Source organism: Anabrus simplex, chromosome 3, assembly GCF_040414725.1.
Source record: "Anabrus simplex isolate iqAnaSimp1 chromosome 3, ASM4041472v1, whole genome shotgun sequence".
In the NCBI taxonomy this organism is placed as follows: Eukaryota; Metazoa; Arthropoda; class Insecta; order Orthoptera; family Tettigoniidae; genus Anabrus; species Anabrus simplex.
The window spans coordinates 135,622,287-135,638,023 of record NC_090267.1 but is presented as its reverse complement, the minus strand read 5'-3'; the positions used below and the strand labels follow the sequence as shown (position 1 = coordinate 135,638,023).

At 38.9% G+C, this 15,737-nt stretch overlaps 1 protein-coding gene across 1 annotated transcript in view; it reads right to left on the bottom strand.

Annotated features, from left to right (window-relative positions):
* The window catches only part of LOC136867105 (N-acetylglucosamine-6-phosphate deacetylase), a 125,829-nt gene extending 113,669 nt beyond the window's left edge, over positions 1-12,160 (bottom strand). Inside the window, exon 1 of the mRNA XM_067144210.2 lies at positions 11,719-12,160. Coding sequence (XP_067000311.2) covers positions 11,719-11,920 — 202 coding nt within the window. The 5' untranslated portion in view covers positions 11,921-12,160. The remainder of the gene's footprint in view (positions 1-11,718) is intronic.
* Positions 12,161-15,737: the final 3,577 nt, after the last annotated feature.

Genomic DNA, 15,737 nt, shown 5'->3' with positions numbered 1-15,737 from the left:
GTAGATAACAGTATCTTGCCTGATATATTTGTGTGTATCTGTGTACAGTAGCCCTCTTGCTCCTTTAACAGTTAACCAAACACAGTTTTCATTTCTATTAGAGCACAGTAGGATAAAACAGTAGATACAATAATAATCTGTCTACGCATTTAGTTATGTTGGTAATCTTTGAGTAGTTCTTGCGAATTTCAAACTTTATTTCCATTTCTGTTTGTGCTTAGTAATAACCTGTTGTAATTACGATATGTCTGAACGAAGTTTAAAATTATTGTAGTGTCTTGTAGTATCTTATCACAAAGTAGTGTGCTTATTCTATTACTGTGAAATATTTGTGTACCACAGTATAGTATCTGTAGTAACTCTCTTACTAGAATTCTGTTGTAATAATTAGGGTAGACTTAACTGCAGTTTAGAATTGTGTAATTCTTGTGTATTCCTTTCAGTTTTCAGTAATTAACAATAGTTTTCATCCTGTTAGGCTATTGTAAGATAAAAATTTAGTACAATTAAGTTGTACTGTAGTGTAGTAGTAGCCTAAATTAATTACCATACCTAATTGTCGTGTGATCTTTGTGTACCGGTATTATCGTAAACAATATTTCTTTCCCTTCATTTTTATTTTGCACAGAATAACTTATTTTATTTATTTTTCCTTTTCTTTTCATTATTCCGTAAAGAACGGCTAAGGAGTAAAAGTGTAGGAACCGACGGCCAAGCATTAAGTAGTATGAGGGAGGAGTTGGAGAGTTTGAGGGAGATAATTAGGATCCTCTCAGAGGTGAGGAAGAAAACTAGGCCTCACTCAAACAATGTACAGGATACAGTAGGTGTAAAAGAGGGAGGGGAAGGGGATTGCAGGCTAAGAGCTCTATTCAGGATCAAAATTCAGGACAGGTGTCTGTGAGAAATCCACCAGCTGTAAAAATAACATAACCGCATTTAACTTAAGAACTGTACTGTAGTAATATCTTGCCTGACATATTTGTGTGTACCTTTACAGATAGAACAACAGAGGCAAAATGAGGAATATTTGTGTGTACCTTTACAGATAGAACAACAGAGGCAAAATGAGGAATAGGGAACTGTTGCTGAGAAGTGTGGAAGCAGGAGAAAAGGAAAAGGTAGGAAAGGGAAATGTAGAATAGAGGATGTGGTCATGGGGGATTCCATTGTTAGACATGTGGGGGAAGTACAGAGGAAAGGGAAGCAGGGTAGAGTATTATCCAGAAATTAGGTTAAGGCAGATGTTGAGGAAAGTAGAAGAGGAGGAAGAAAAGGAGAAGGTGGTAGTGTTTCACATTGGTACCAACAATGTAAGGAAAGAAGGTATAAGTACCAACATAGCTGGGGATGTGTGGGATCTGGTAAATGCAGCACGGGTAAAGTTTAAGGAAGCAGAGATGGTTATCAGTGGAATAATATGTAGGAGGGATACTGACCGGAAGCTGATTGGGGATTTAAATGAGACTATGGAGTGGGTATGTGGAAAACTGGAAGTGAGATTTCTAAATCCTAATGGGTGGGTAGGAGATAGGGATCTGCGCTCAGTGACCTTCACTTAAACCTCAGTGGTACATATAAGTTAGGAGGTACATTCTGGGAAATGAGGTGGTCTAGGGAGCGGTGATAAGGGTACAGGGATCTGGAAGTCAAGTAGGGAAGATATAAAAATGTTGGTGCTGAACTGTAAAAGTATCGTAACGAAAGGAATCGAATGAAGTAATTTAATATATATATATATATATATATATATACTTACCAGATATTGTAACAGGAGTTGAATCATGGCTGAAAAATGATATAATAGATGCAGAAATATTCTCACTCACGGAACTGGAGTGTGAATCATAGAGATAGGATAGGAATTTTTTTTTCCTATTTGCATTACGTTGCACCGACACAGATAGGTCTTAAGGCGATGATGATAGGAATGGTAGGAGGGAAGCATTCATTCTGATGAAAGAATTTGTAAGCTACAAAAAAAAAAAAAAAAAAAAAAGTTAAAGATAACAAACATGAAATTCTAGGTGTAAGACTCATCTCTAGATGATGTCTCTGGAGTGTACAGACTGGGAAGGGATAGTGCTAACGCTGAAATTATTTGATAAGATAATCAGCTATAAGGGAAATGATATGGAAAGGAGCGTGATTGTAGTGGGTGATCCCAATTTACCAAATGTCAATTGGGAAGGTAATGCGAATGACAGGAAGCATGGCCTTTTTTCTCTTTGCTTTATGTCACACTGACACAGATAGGTCTTATGGCGACAATGGGACAGGAAAGGCCTAGGAATGGGAAGGAAGCAGCTGTGGTCTTAATTAAGGTACAGCCCCCATCATTTGCCTGACATTAAAATCGGAAAACGGAAAACCATCTTCAGGGCTGCCGACAGTGCGGTTTTAACCCACTATCTCCCGGATGCGAGCTAGAGCTGTGCGCCCCTAACCGCACGGACAACTTGTCCGGCCGGAAGCATGACCAACAAATGGCAAATAAGTTAAAATGGGAAGGAAAGCTGATTCAGAAAGTGATAGAACCAACTAGAGGGAAGAATATTCTGGATGTGATGCTGATAAAACCAGATGAACTCTATAGAGAAACCGAAGTAATAGATGGTATTAGTGATCACGAAGCAGTTTTTGTCGTAGTTAAAAATAAATGTGATAGAAAGGAAGGTATTAAAATTTGGACTATTAGGCAGTACCATACGGCTGATAAAACAGGTATAAGGGAGTTTTTAAAAAGTAACTATGATCAGTGGAAAACGGTAAATAAAAACATAAACAGACTCTGGGATGGGTTTAAAGCAATTGTTGAGGAATATGAAAACAGGTTTGTACCTTTAAAGGTGGTAAAGAATGGTAGAGATCCACTATATTATAACAGAGAAGTAAAGAAACTAAGAAGGAGGTGCAGGTTGGAAAGAAATAGAGTTAGAAATGGCTGTGGAAGTAAGAAGAAATTGAAGGAACTTACTAGGAAATTGAATCTAGCAAAGAAATCAGCTAAGGGTAACATGATGGCAAGCATAATTGGTGGTCATACAAATTTTAGAAGGACATTCCAGGAATAATTACTGAACAAGGGGAGTGTGTATGCGAGGGTTTTCAACAGGCAGAAGTATTCAGTCTGCAGTATCTAAAGATTGTTGGTTACAATGATAATGTCCAGACAGAGGAGGTGACTAAAACTAAAGTACTGGTATTAAAATTTACCTGTAATAATGAGATCTACAGTAAGATACAAATGTTGAAAACTAGAAAAGCAGCTAGAATTGATAAGGTTTTGGGGGATATACTAAAGACAATGGGTTGGGATATAGTAACCATATCTGAAAAACTTATTTGATTATTGTTTGCATGAAAGTGCTATACCAAATAAATGGAGAGTTGCTATAGTAGCCTATATGTATAAAGGAAAGGGTTACAGACATAAATCGGAAAATATAGGCCAGTCAGTTTGACATGCATTGCATGTAAGCTTTGGGAAAGCATTCTTTCTGATTATACAAGGGCTGATCAACAAAGACTGAGGCATTCTTTTTTACATATGTTTATTACTTCATTTCAATGTTTACATGATATTTTTCAAAGTAGTCCCCTCCTACTTCAATGCACTTTTTATAGCACCTCTGGCAGTCCTTGAACACATGCTACAGACCATTCTTTGTTAGGTCCTTGAGAATCGCCTCACTTTTCTTGAGCACTGCTTCAGAGTTCTCAAATCGAATGCCCCTAAGCTTTGCCTTTAGTGATGTGAATTTAAAAAATCACAGGGTGCAAGATCAGGGCTATAGGGACCGTGCGCGCACGAGAAGTTTAGTAGCTAGCGCCCCTAACGGAAACAGCTGCAGTCGTTTGATGGGGCACTCACGAGACCTTTGACAGTGCAGCTCATTGCAACCAGCGCAGTAAGCTTTGAGTTGTGATTGTAAAATAAAGAGGTAAAGCCAGACAAAAATGTCTTTGACAGTAGCAGCAACCGCTATAATTTATGTACGATTTCAGACAGTGCAACACTCAGATTATTTCCGGGAATCCACGCTAAAGAAAGGTGAATATTTAAATAGCAGTAACCATGTCTTCGACGTGAAGAAAAGGTAGGGCAAGAAATATACGGCAAGTGTCTAAGGAAAACGAGTATTAATCAGCCACCATACAACGTTGAAATTAAGGTATTTATTATATTTCATTCCTACTTCGGGAAATTGTTAATTATTTATTCACAATAACTTTAGTTATAAATTATTGAATCATTGTGCGGGGCCATTGCATACACTGAGTCCTGCAAGAGTTGTAATAATGAACTTAAAGTTGGATGCCTTCCTGAAACACAATTCTTTCAACTGAAAATCGCACTTCAGTGACACTGGGGTTCAAACCACAGTCACTAAAGTCAGAGGCTAGCAGCTAAGCTAACATAAGGAAAGTAAGCCAGTTTTCTCTGTTATTCTACTATTATAAAAGGAGGTAGCAAGAGGCTTGCCTCAAGTTCCGGTGACTATGGTTCAAATTCCAGTAGATTTTCAGTTTATAAGTTAAAGAATGAGTCCACGTTGCTGAACAAACAGAATCAACCATTTTCAATAAAACTTGTTTGTACCAACGAGTGAAAATTACGTGGTGGCAAGTTCCATTCTACAAAACGTTATAGATTCTGCTGCAGAACGTAGTGAAATTGAGGATTTGATCTAGTGTCTGAACGATATACAAAATCAGAATACCCATGCAGTCCATACGTGCTATTTTGTTACGAAAATGTCCGCTGTTAGATTATCAGTCAAACCCGTGTATTATCTCGATTTCTTGCCTCAAGACGTGCAACTATTTTACAACGGAAACGTTACAGTTACAACAGAACAGATGTACAAAATTGCATTTGACACAAGGTTTCAATATCGCTGTGCTGCATGGTTCAAACAAAGAAAATTATGCTTATCTGCCAGCCAGCAAGCTCATCAGATTAAGACACTGAGAAGTGGTGATTATGATCAGCTTGCAAGGTCATTTCTAATTTCCACATCCCATAACACACTTGCGATGGGGTACGGTAGGAGCACTGAACAACTGGCGGTGGTTGAGTACTGCAAACTCAATGACTGTTTTGTAAAACAAGTGGGAGTGTGCATCAAAGTAGAGCAGCTATGGCTGTGTTCGAGTCCAGACGGGATAGTATTTCATCCCAATGGCTTTTCTTTCTTGGAAATGAAGTGTCCTATTTCGTGTAAAGAAAAGCCTATTATTCAAGAGAAACGGAGCAATGTGCTGTATTTTTACGTGACACAACAAGGTGAAATTAATATTAAAGATAGTCACGTCTACTACACCCAAGCGCAGATATCTATGTATGTTTTAAACATCAACTTACGTGAACTGTTTGTATATTCTCCTAACAGAAGTATCACTGTGAAAATTTCAAGGGATGAGCAATTCCTATATAGTGTCATTCCCTTACTTGAAAATTTTATTTCAGTATTATCTGCCATTAATTCAGAATATGTAAAACTGTATTCTTAATCGAAGAATGGTCGTTACAGGTAGTGTCACAATGAGGGGCACGTGTATGCACTTTTTATCTTTTTACTTTGCTCACTGACGTACTTCAAAGTTTCCAATGCAGAGAACTATCAATAACAAAGATACATTGTATTCGGTCCCAAACGCTTTCAGGGGTTGAAGACACATTGCTTTTTCTTTTCTGGACAATGTAGAGAGGCTTACCATGCTGTAAAACCCACCTCACATCTCATAATAAAACAGGGTGAACACAACGAGGCTAGTTCATTTTTATTTGAAGGAGAAGTCCCCTTTAATAAATGTTAACGTCAATTCCTTGCTGGGAGATGAGTGAAAGTTTTGTTTGCTTTTACTCATTCGACTCTCCATTCTTTCACTTAACACCGACATAAACTAATTCGAGCACTGGCCTACAGCTTACCCCATCAAACGTTTACTGAGATAGTTGCAAGAGCACACCACTCGCCATTCGCACGGTCCGTATAAGGTGGATGCGGTACACAGGTAATGTTGAATCGAGCCAGAAACTGAATGACTTGATTTGCAATGTGAGGCCATGCATTGTCATGGTGAAGTCGCCATCCAGTCCAAGAAAGCTCTGGTAGTTTCTTTGCAATGGGATTCCTCAGTGTAGACAATACTGACTGATGATGACTTCAGCAGAATGCGAAACACCACGCCCACCTTGCTTAACACAGACAAGTTGGCCTTCTTTGAAGTCCTTGAACCACCTAAACACTGTTGCACGAGGTAGTGCATCTTCACCGTAGGCTTGCTTCAGCTTTTTGTAAGTTGCAGTGGCTGTATGGTTTAAACGAAATCAGAATTTGATTGTGATGTACTGCTCCTCTCCCGTCACCTCCATTGTCTGGTATGTGAAATTCACGTAGCGTCTACACAATAGAACAATTCTACCAACCTACCGATACGAGAGTGCTGCCGCCTACAGACATTATACATAAAAACCTGCTCTTTTCAAATATTTATGTTACAAATAGGGAACTATCATGGAAGTTACAGGAAAAAATAAGTCTCAGTCTTTGTTGATCGCCTATGTGTTACACATGTTTGTGAAATTATTAACTGGTTTGATAAAAGGCAGTTCGGGTTTAGGAAAGCTTATTCCACTGAAGCTCAACTTGTAGAATTCCAGCAAAATATAACAGATATCCTGAATTCAGGAGGTCAAATTGAATGTACCATGATTCACCTATCATGTAAGGTACTTGATAGGGAAGATCATGGGAGACTACTGGCAAAAATGAGTGCATTGGACTAGACAAAAGAGTGACTGAATGGGTGGCTAAGTTTCTAGAAAACAGAACTCGGAGAATTAGAGTAGGTGAAGCTTTATCTGACCCTGCAATAATTAAGAGGGGAAATCCTCAAGACAGTATTATTGGACTTTTATATTTTCTTATATATATATCAATGATATGAGTAAAGAAGTGGAATCAGACATAGGCTTTTTGTAGATGATATTATTCTATACAGAGTAATAAATAAGTTACAAGATTGTGAGCAACTGCAAAATGACCTTGATAATGTTATGAGATGGACAGTTGGCAATAGTATGATGATAAAGGGGGTTAAAAGTCAGGTTGTGAGTTTCACAAATAGGAAAAGTCCTCTCAGTTTTAATTACTGTGTTGATGGGGTGAAAGTTCCTTTTGAGGATCACTGTAAGTACGTAGAAAGGAAAGATCTTCATTGGGGTAATCACAAAAATATGATTGTAAATAAAGGGTACAGATCTCTGCACATAGTTACGAGGGTATTTAGGAGTTGTAGTAAGGATGTAAAGGAGAGGGCATAAAAGCCTCTGGTAAGACCCCACTAGAGCATGTTTTCAGAGTATGGGACCCTCACCCCGATTACTTGATTCAAGAACTGGAAAAAAATCCAAAGAAAAGCAGCTTGATTCGTTCTGGATGATTACTGACAAAAGAGTAGCATTACAAAAAGGTTGCAAAGTTTGGGCTGGGAAGACTTGGGGAAAAGGAGATGCGCTGTTTGACTAAGTGGTATGTTGACATAGATGTTGATTCCCATAGAGAACCTGAAATATTTTTCCCAAATGAGTAAATTTATAATACCAATGTAGTTGGTCCGTAATTGGACATTATAAATTTCCCAGCTAACTCATTGCTGGTTGCCAGCGTTTCGCCCCAGTGTGCAAAATTGGGCTCATCAGTTGGTAAATAGCACACCCACCTAGACGCATGGCTAGTGCATACCGTGGAGGCCACTGCGTATGCTACTTGGAGCCACCGGCAGTGCCAATGCACTATGAAAGACTTTGTCTCATTTGTCACAAACATTTCAGGTTCCCTATGGGAATCAACATCTATGTCATCTCATGGGCAGGCAGGCATCAATTATTGGAAATGATAATTTGGAATGATTGGAAATTGGAATTGGAAATGATAATTTGATTTGATAATTTGATAATTTGATACTGCCGTTGGCTCCAAGTAGCCAACGCCGTGGCCTCCGCGGTACGCACTAGCCATGCGTCTACGTGGGTGTGCTATTTACCAAATGATGAGCCCAATTTAGCACACTGGGGTGAAACACTGGCAACCAGGAATGAGTTAGCTGGAAAATTTATAATGTCCAATAATGGACCAACTACATTGGTATTATAATTTTACTCATTCAGGACAAATATTTCAGGTTCCTTATGGGAATCAACATCTGTGTCATCTGATGGCTAGGCAGGCATCAATTATTGGAAATGAGACAAAGTCTCTCATAGAGCATTGGCACTGACGGTGGCTCCAAGTAGCCTACCCAGTGGCCTCCACGGTATGCACTAGCCATGCGTCTTGGTGGGTGTGCTACTTACCAACTGATGAGCCCAATTTAGCACACTGGGGCGAAATACTGGCAGCCAGGAATGAGTTAGCTGGAAAATTTATACTGTCCAATAACGGACCAACTACATTGGTATTATAAATTTACTCATTCGGGACAAATATTTCAGATTCCCTATGTGAATCAACATCTACGTCATCTGATGGCCAGTCAGGCATCAATTATTGAAAATGGGACAAAGTCTCTCATAGTGCATTGGCACTGCCGGTGGCTCCAAGTAGCCTACCTAGTGGCCTCCACGGTATGCACTAGCCATGCGTCTTGGTGGGTGTAACATTTACCAACTGATGAGCCCAATTTAGCACACTGGGGCGAAATGCTGACAGCCAGGAATGAGTTAGCTGGAAAATTTATAATGTCCAATAACGGACCAACTACATTGGTATTATAAATTTACTCATTCGGGACAAATATTTCAGATTCCCTATCTGAATCAACATCTATGTCATCTGATGGCCAGGCAGGCATCAATTATTGAAAATGGGACAAAGTCTCTCATAGTGCATTGGCACTGCTGGTGGCTCCAAGTAGCCTACGCAGTGGCCTCCACAGTATGCATAGCCATGTGTCTTGGTGGGTGTGCTATTTACCAACTGATGAGCCCAATTTAGCACACTGGGGCGAAACGCTGGCAATCAGGAATGAGCTAGCTGGAAAATGTATAATATCCAATAACGGACAAATTTCATTGGTATTATAAGTGGTATGTTCCGAGCTGTCAGTGGAGAGATGGCTTGGAATGACATCAATAGACGAATAAGTTTGAGTGGTGTCTTTAAAAGCAGGAAAGATCATACAATAGGCAAATAAGTTTGAGTGGTGTCTTTAAAAGTAGGAAAGATCACAATATGAAGTTAAACCTGGAATTTAAGAGGACAAATTGGGGCAAATATTTATTTATAGGAAGGGGAGTTAAGAATTGGAATAACTTACCAAGGGAATGTTCCATAAATTTCCAATTTCTTTGCAATCATTTAAGAAAAGGCTAGGAAAACAACAGATAGGGAATCTGCCACCTGAGCGACTGCTCTAAATGCAGATCAGTAGTGACTGATTGTAACACGTGCCATACATTTCATCTCGCCTCATCCCCGACTCCGTATCACGTAACGGGACTAAAGGGTACACATATACGCATAGAAATTACTGAATCAAATTAAATGTTATAGTTTAATTTTCAATAGCTGCCTCTGTGGATCAGCGGTAGAGTGTCGGCCTCCGGATCTCAAGATAGCGGGTTCAAACCCGGCAGAGGTAGTCGGATTTTTGAAGGGCGGAAAAAAGTCCATTCGACACTCCATGTCGTACGATGTTGGCATGTAAAAGATCTCTGGTGACACATTTGGTGTTTACCTGACAAAATTCATTAAAATCTCAGCCACAGATGCCCAAGAGAGATCCGGTTTACTCTTTCTGCCATCTAGTGGGCCTAGAGTAAAACGGAACGTCGAAATTGACGAGCAGACAGCCAGATGGCGTCAAATTGAAATGTCTGCACATGGTAGCTGAGGCCATACAATTACTATTATTATTATTATTATTATTATTATTATTATTATTATTATTTTTTATTTTTTTATTTTTTTTTCAATTATGTCAAGAAGTACCTGTATTATCAATTTCCCACCTATGACTATTTAACAGAATATATTTGTTTTGGTCACTACTTTCTTCCCCAGAAATGTAAATACTGAATGTTGTTACACCTGGTATGACTCTTGATATCATATTCATAGCCACAAGATATCTTGTTTTATTCAATATTCGAACCATAAGGCTGTGGCTTCCCTTTTCAAATATCCATATCACATTGCATGGGATCCATCAGTCAATCAGTACTGATCTGCATTTAGAGGAGTCGCCCAGGTAGCAGAGTCCCTATCTGTTGTTTTTCTAGCCTTTTCTTAAAATGACTGCACAGAAATTGGAAATTTATTGAACAACTTCCTTGGTAAGTAATTCCAATCCCTAACCCCCGTTCCTATAAAAGAATATTTGCCTCAATTTGTCCTCTTGAATTCCAACTTTATCTTCATATTGTGATCTTTCCTACTTTTAAAGACACCACTCAAACTTATTTGTCTACTAACATCATTCCACGCCATCTCTCTACTGACAGCTCGGAACATACCACTTATAGATGTTGATTCGTATAAGGAACCTGAAATATTTGTCCTGAATGAGTAAATTTATAATACCAATATAGTTGGTCCGTTATTGGACATTATAAATCGTCCAGCTAACACATTCTTGGTTGTCAGTGTTTCCACCCAGTGTGCTAATTTGGGCTCATCAGTTTTTAAATAGCACACCTACCAAGACACATGGCTAGTGCATACCATGAAGGCCACTGCATAGACTACTTGGAGCCACCGACATCGCCAATGCACTATGAGAGACTTTGTCTCATTTTCAATAATTGATGCCTGCCTGGACATCAGATTGGGAATGAACATCTATATCATCTGATGGACCAGAACGTTAGAAGGATACCATCTATGCCGTGGCCTTAATTAAGGTACACCCCCAGCATTTGCCTGGTGTGAAAATGGGAAACCACAGAAAACCATCTTCAGGGCTGTCAACAGTAAGGATCAAACCCACTATCTCCTGGATGCAAGCTGATAGCTGCGCGCCCCTAACCGCACGGCCAACTTGCCTGGTAAAATTAAGAGAAGTTACTTCACCAACTTGTAACAAATAGTTAGAACTTAGGTTATCAATGAGAAACCTTCAGATCACACATAAAACCAACTGTCAGGAAAGGACACACGCTCTTTGCTCATCACTTAACTTAGTTAACAACAAGAAAATAAGTGAAAGTCTATTTCAAAACTCTTCTAAGAGAGGAAATTTAACAGGCTAATAAGAAACATTATTCCTCACTTGAACATATGTATTAGAATAATGAAATAGCCTTTCATCAATATTAGACTTCCTGACTGCTTTCATTAAGAGTTGTATTTATACAATAGGCTATGTTACAAGTCTAAAGTACCAAAACAATTTTTAAAAAGTAACTCTGTACTGAGGATTTTAAAAATTAACTTTTTAACCTCTATAGACTAGTCTAAACGAAAATTTGGGAGAGAATGTAATTGTAAGAGGAAAAATAATATTTAGATATTAGTGAAACGCAACTTATTCGCCTTACACATTAAAGCGCTAAGATAATAACAAGTAATAAAACAAATAGTTTAACAATCACATTACTGAACCCCGCAGATAACCAAACAAATCCCGTGGCAGTAGACAAGGCAGAAAATGCAATTATCATCGTAAATTTTCTTAACAAGTTCTTTATAATGCAAAAACATTCAGTACCGTTTATTTGCAATTCAACAAAACCAGGTGAAATCAGCGCTCCTCCACAATCAATATGCTCATCAGCTGATTGATGCTCTTCGAAGAACACTTTTTCCGGATCAATTATTTTTCCATCTCTCACCCATAAATCTTCCTTTACTATTTCGTGATTTCTCAGCAGGTAGCAATTTTTAAATTGCAGCAATTTCTGATAGGTCATTGTACCCTTACACGCCAGAACATCACGCGCTATTACTCGGCAATTGCTTCAAAGAATATGGTCTCTTATCCGTGCTTATCACAGGATCAATGTCCCAACCAACTCGAAGACCTCAACACGTCAAACCAAAACACAACAGATTAGAAAAATTAGCATAGCAATGTTAATGATCCAACAACAAATTATCACAATATGATTCTGTTGACGATTTTATCCTGTTTTGTAAGAATAAGCACATCAAATCGCAGCCAGATATAACATCCATATTAAATAATGATCAATATTTTAAAAATTACCCCCCCCCACCGGATGTTATTAATATTATCCCGAGAATTACCGTATTTAGTGTCTATATTACAAATATGCTCTAGCGATTGGCGCCAAGCTAAGTTGTGCAAGGGAACACTGCATGCCTAAGTATTAAAAATACATACTGCCTGCTGCCACCTGATTACTGTAGATAAATTTAATGGAACGTCGGGTTTCAGCTTAACATTTCGGGTTGAAGACTTATGTGGTAGTAAACATTGTTTGTGTACATTCTACGTTCTACATTGTAATGAAACGACCACCTCGGCGAGACGGCGACAGAACTAAATGCAGATCGCTGATGATTGATTCATTCGTTCTTTCATGTACATATCCTTTCTCCGAAGGAAAGACTAGTTTCCTGTGCTTCTCCTGTTGTAATTTATAATGTTTTCTATGTATTGATTAATTTGCATTCACTTCAATAAACTTTAAAACTTCAAATGTCATCGTGAAATTATTTTCATTCATTTATTTCAATTAATTCCAACGAGCCTGCAGGCTCATACATAGGAATTGTACAGGACATTACACACTGGCGGGCACTTACACATCAAAATATAGTTTGTGTATATTTTTATTGGTTGATAAGGTTATGTTAGTGTTTCTCCCACAGAACACAAAGCTCCTCATTCCTCATTCTGTACTGTAATGTCATAGTAGGTACTGTATGCGACCGCGACCTTGTAAGGCCTCATTCACAATGCAAACGTAACCGTAAACTAATTACGACGTAACGTAACCGTAAAATTAACGCAAAATTTGTGGTATTCACAATGGAGGAACGTAACATTAACGTAAAGAGTACACAGCAGCCAATCAAAACAATGCCATGTTATTTAGCACGTAAGTCGGGTTTTGGACTATCTCGCAGTTTTATATTTCAATACCTCGATGGAATCAAACAACGTGGTAGCGGAATTCGTATTACTTCAAACATCTATTGCTTTGCTCCTGGGAAAAGGCGATCTAAACAACGGTGCAGAAAATGGATTCATCCCTTGAATCAAAGAAGGTTACCTCAGTGCGATTTCGGTAATCTTATGTAAGAAATGACCCTCATCAGTTCGTTTGGGACATGTGGATGAAACAATCAAATGACCATTCTATGCTAACAGATAATGGACTGACCGGGCGAGTTGGTCGTTTGGTTAGGAGCGCGCAGCTGTGAGCTTGCATCCTGCAGATAGTGGGTTCAAGCCCGACTGTCGGCAGCCCTGAAGATGGTTTTGCATGGTTTCCCATTTCCACACCAGGCAAATGCTGGGGCTGTTCCTTAATTAAGGCCACGGCCGCTTCCTTCCCATTCGTAGGCCTTTCCTATCAGAGTATGGTTCCAGTGTATGGGAACCTCACCAGGATTCAAGAACTGGAACGATTCGAAAGAAAAGCAGCTTGATTTGTTCAGGGTGATTTCCGACAGAACAGTAGCGTTACAAAAATGTTGCAAAGTTTTGACTGGGAAGACTTGGGAGAAAGGAGACGAGCTGCTCGATTAAGTGGTATGTTACATGTTATAATTCTCATATTTTGGTCCGTATTGAATTGTACAATATAGTCAAAGAAATATTAATGTTTATTTGTTCCACCAATTCAATACATAAAAAGTGATTTAGGCTGAAGATGTCCTTAAATAAAGCGAAACATGTCCCTATAATTTAAAATCACTTTATGTATTGAATGGGTGGAGTGGGTAAGCATTAATATTTCTTTGACTTTAAGTGGTACGTTCCGAGCTGTCAGTGGAGAGATGGCGTGGGAGGACATCGGTAGATGAATAAGTTTGAGTGGTGTCTTTAAAAGTAGGAAAGATCACAATATGAAGATAAAGTTGGAATTGAAGAGGGCAAATTGGGGCAAATATTCGTTTATAGGAAGGGGAGTTAGGGATTGGAATAACTTACCAAGGGAAATGTTCAATAATTTTCCAATTTTTTTGCGAATATTTAAGAAAAGCCTAGGAAAACAACAGATAGGGAATCTGCCACCTGGGCGACTGCCCTAAATGCAGATCAGCAGCGATTGATTTTCACCTGAACTGTTTGCCTTTCTTACGATTTACTTCCTCTTTTCTAATAAAAAAGAAATATAAGGTCTCCTTTACCGACATCTATGCCCCTATCTATCACACCCCGATGAGATGTTTGGATCTATTTGTTTGGATGATATCGTTTTCGTAAACTAGTAGTCCGTATAATGTTACGAAATATACAGGGACACTGTTTTATTTATGACAGGGATTGTCTCTCGTCCGTTCGCCAGCGCTGCGAGCTTGTCTCCCGCCATTTACTGTCAGATTTCATTGCTACAGGATATTTATTTCCATCTATATTTTTCGGTACAGCGTCTTTGTAATTCTTTCTCCAAAGATTGTTTTGAAAGAGAATTACAAGTGTTTTGTCGAAAGAAGTCATTATATCGTGCACAAAATACAATGTTTACCTCTGCTCTGATTGGCTGGTTCTTAAAGTTAACGTAAAATTAACCGCATGACCTTGGAGTTTGCAATCCCTTAATTTTACGGACTCGCAGTTAAGTTTACGTCGGCGCATTGTGAATGGTTCCATTAGATAAGATGGCCGCTAACTTCTGAGTTAACGTTAATTTTAAGTTTACGTTACGTTACGTTTGCATTGTGAATGAGACTTAATCCTGATCCCAGTGACAAAATTTACTATTCAGCCTGTTCTGTATTTGCTTGTAGGTTTCCAAATGAAGCGAGATGGCCCTGCGGTTAGGCTCTCGTAACTATGAAATTTGCATTCGGGCGATGGTAGGTTCAAATCCCACTGCCCTCAGCTCTGAAGATGGTTTTTCCGTAGTTTCCCATTATCACACCAGAAAAATGCTAGGGCTGTACGGTACCTACCTTAATTAAGGCCACGGCCGTTTCCTTCCCGCTCCTTGCCCTCCCTATCAAGCCATCGCCATAAAATTAATCTATATAGTTGCGACGTACAGGATATTTCTTTTAAATGAAATGAAACCATGCAGTCCCTTTTCCACTAAAGAAATTTAATTTTATCAGTTCATGGTGATGTGTACGAAAGCCTGAAAATACAAAGTAATTTATGAACCAGTAGTAAAACATATTCCGCAGTTATACCATATTCATTATGAGAGAAAAATTGTAGACTATTACATGTTATTCAAAACGTTATTAAAAATTGCATGTTATTCAAAATGTTAAAAAATGGCGGCAGCATGATTTCACAAAGTGAAGCTCCACGTAATAAAATGAAATGGCGTATGGCATTCAGTGCCGGGAGTGTCCGAGGACATATTCAGCTCGCCAGATGCAGGACTTTTGACTTGTCACCCGTAGGCGACCTGCGCGTCGTAATGAGGATGAAATGATGATGAAGACGACACATACATCCAGCCCCCGGGCCAGCGGAATTAACCAATTATGGTTAAAATTCCCGACCCTGCCGGGAATCAAACCCGGGACCCCTGTAACCAAAGACCATGACAATTTAGCCATGGAGCTGGACAGCTCCGCGTTAGT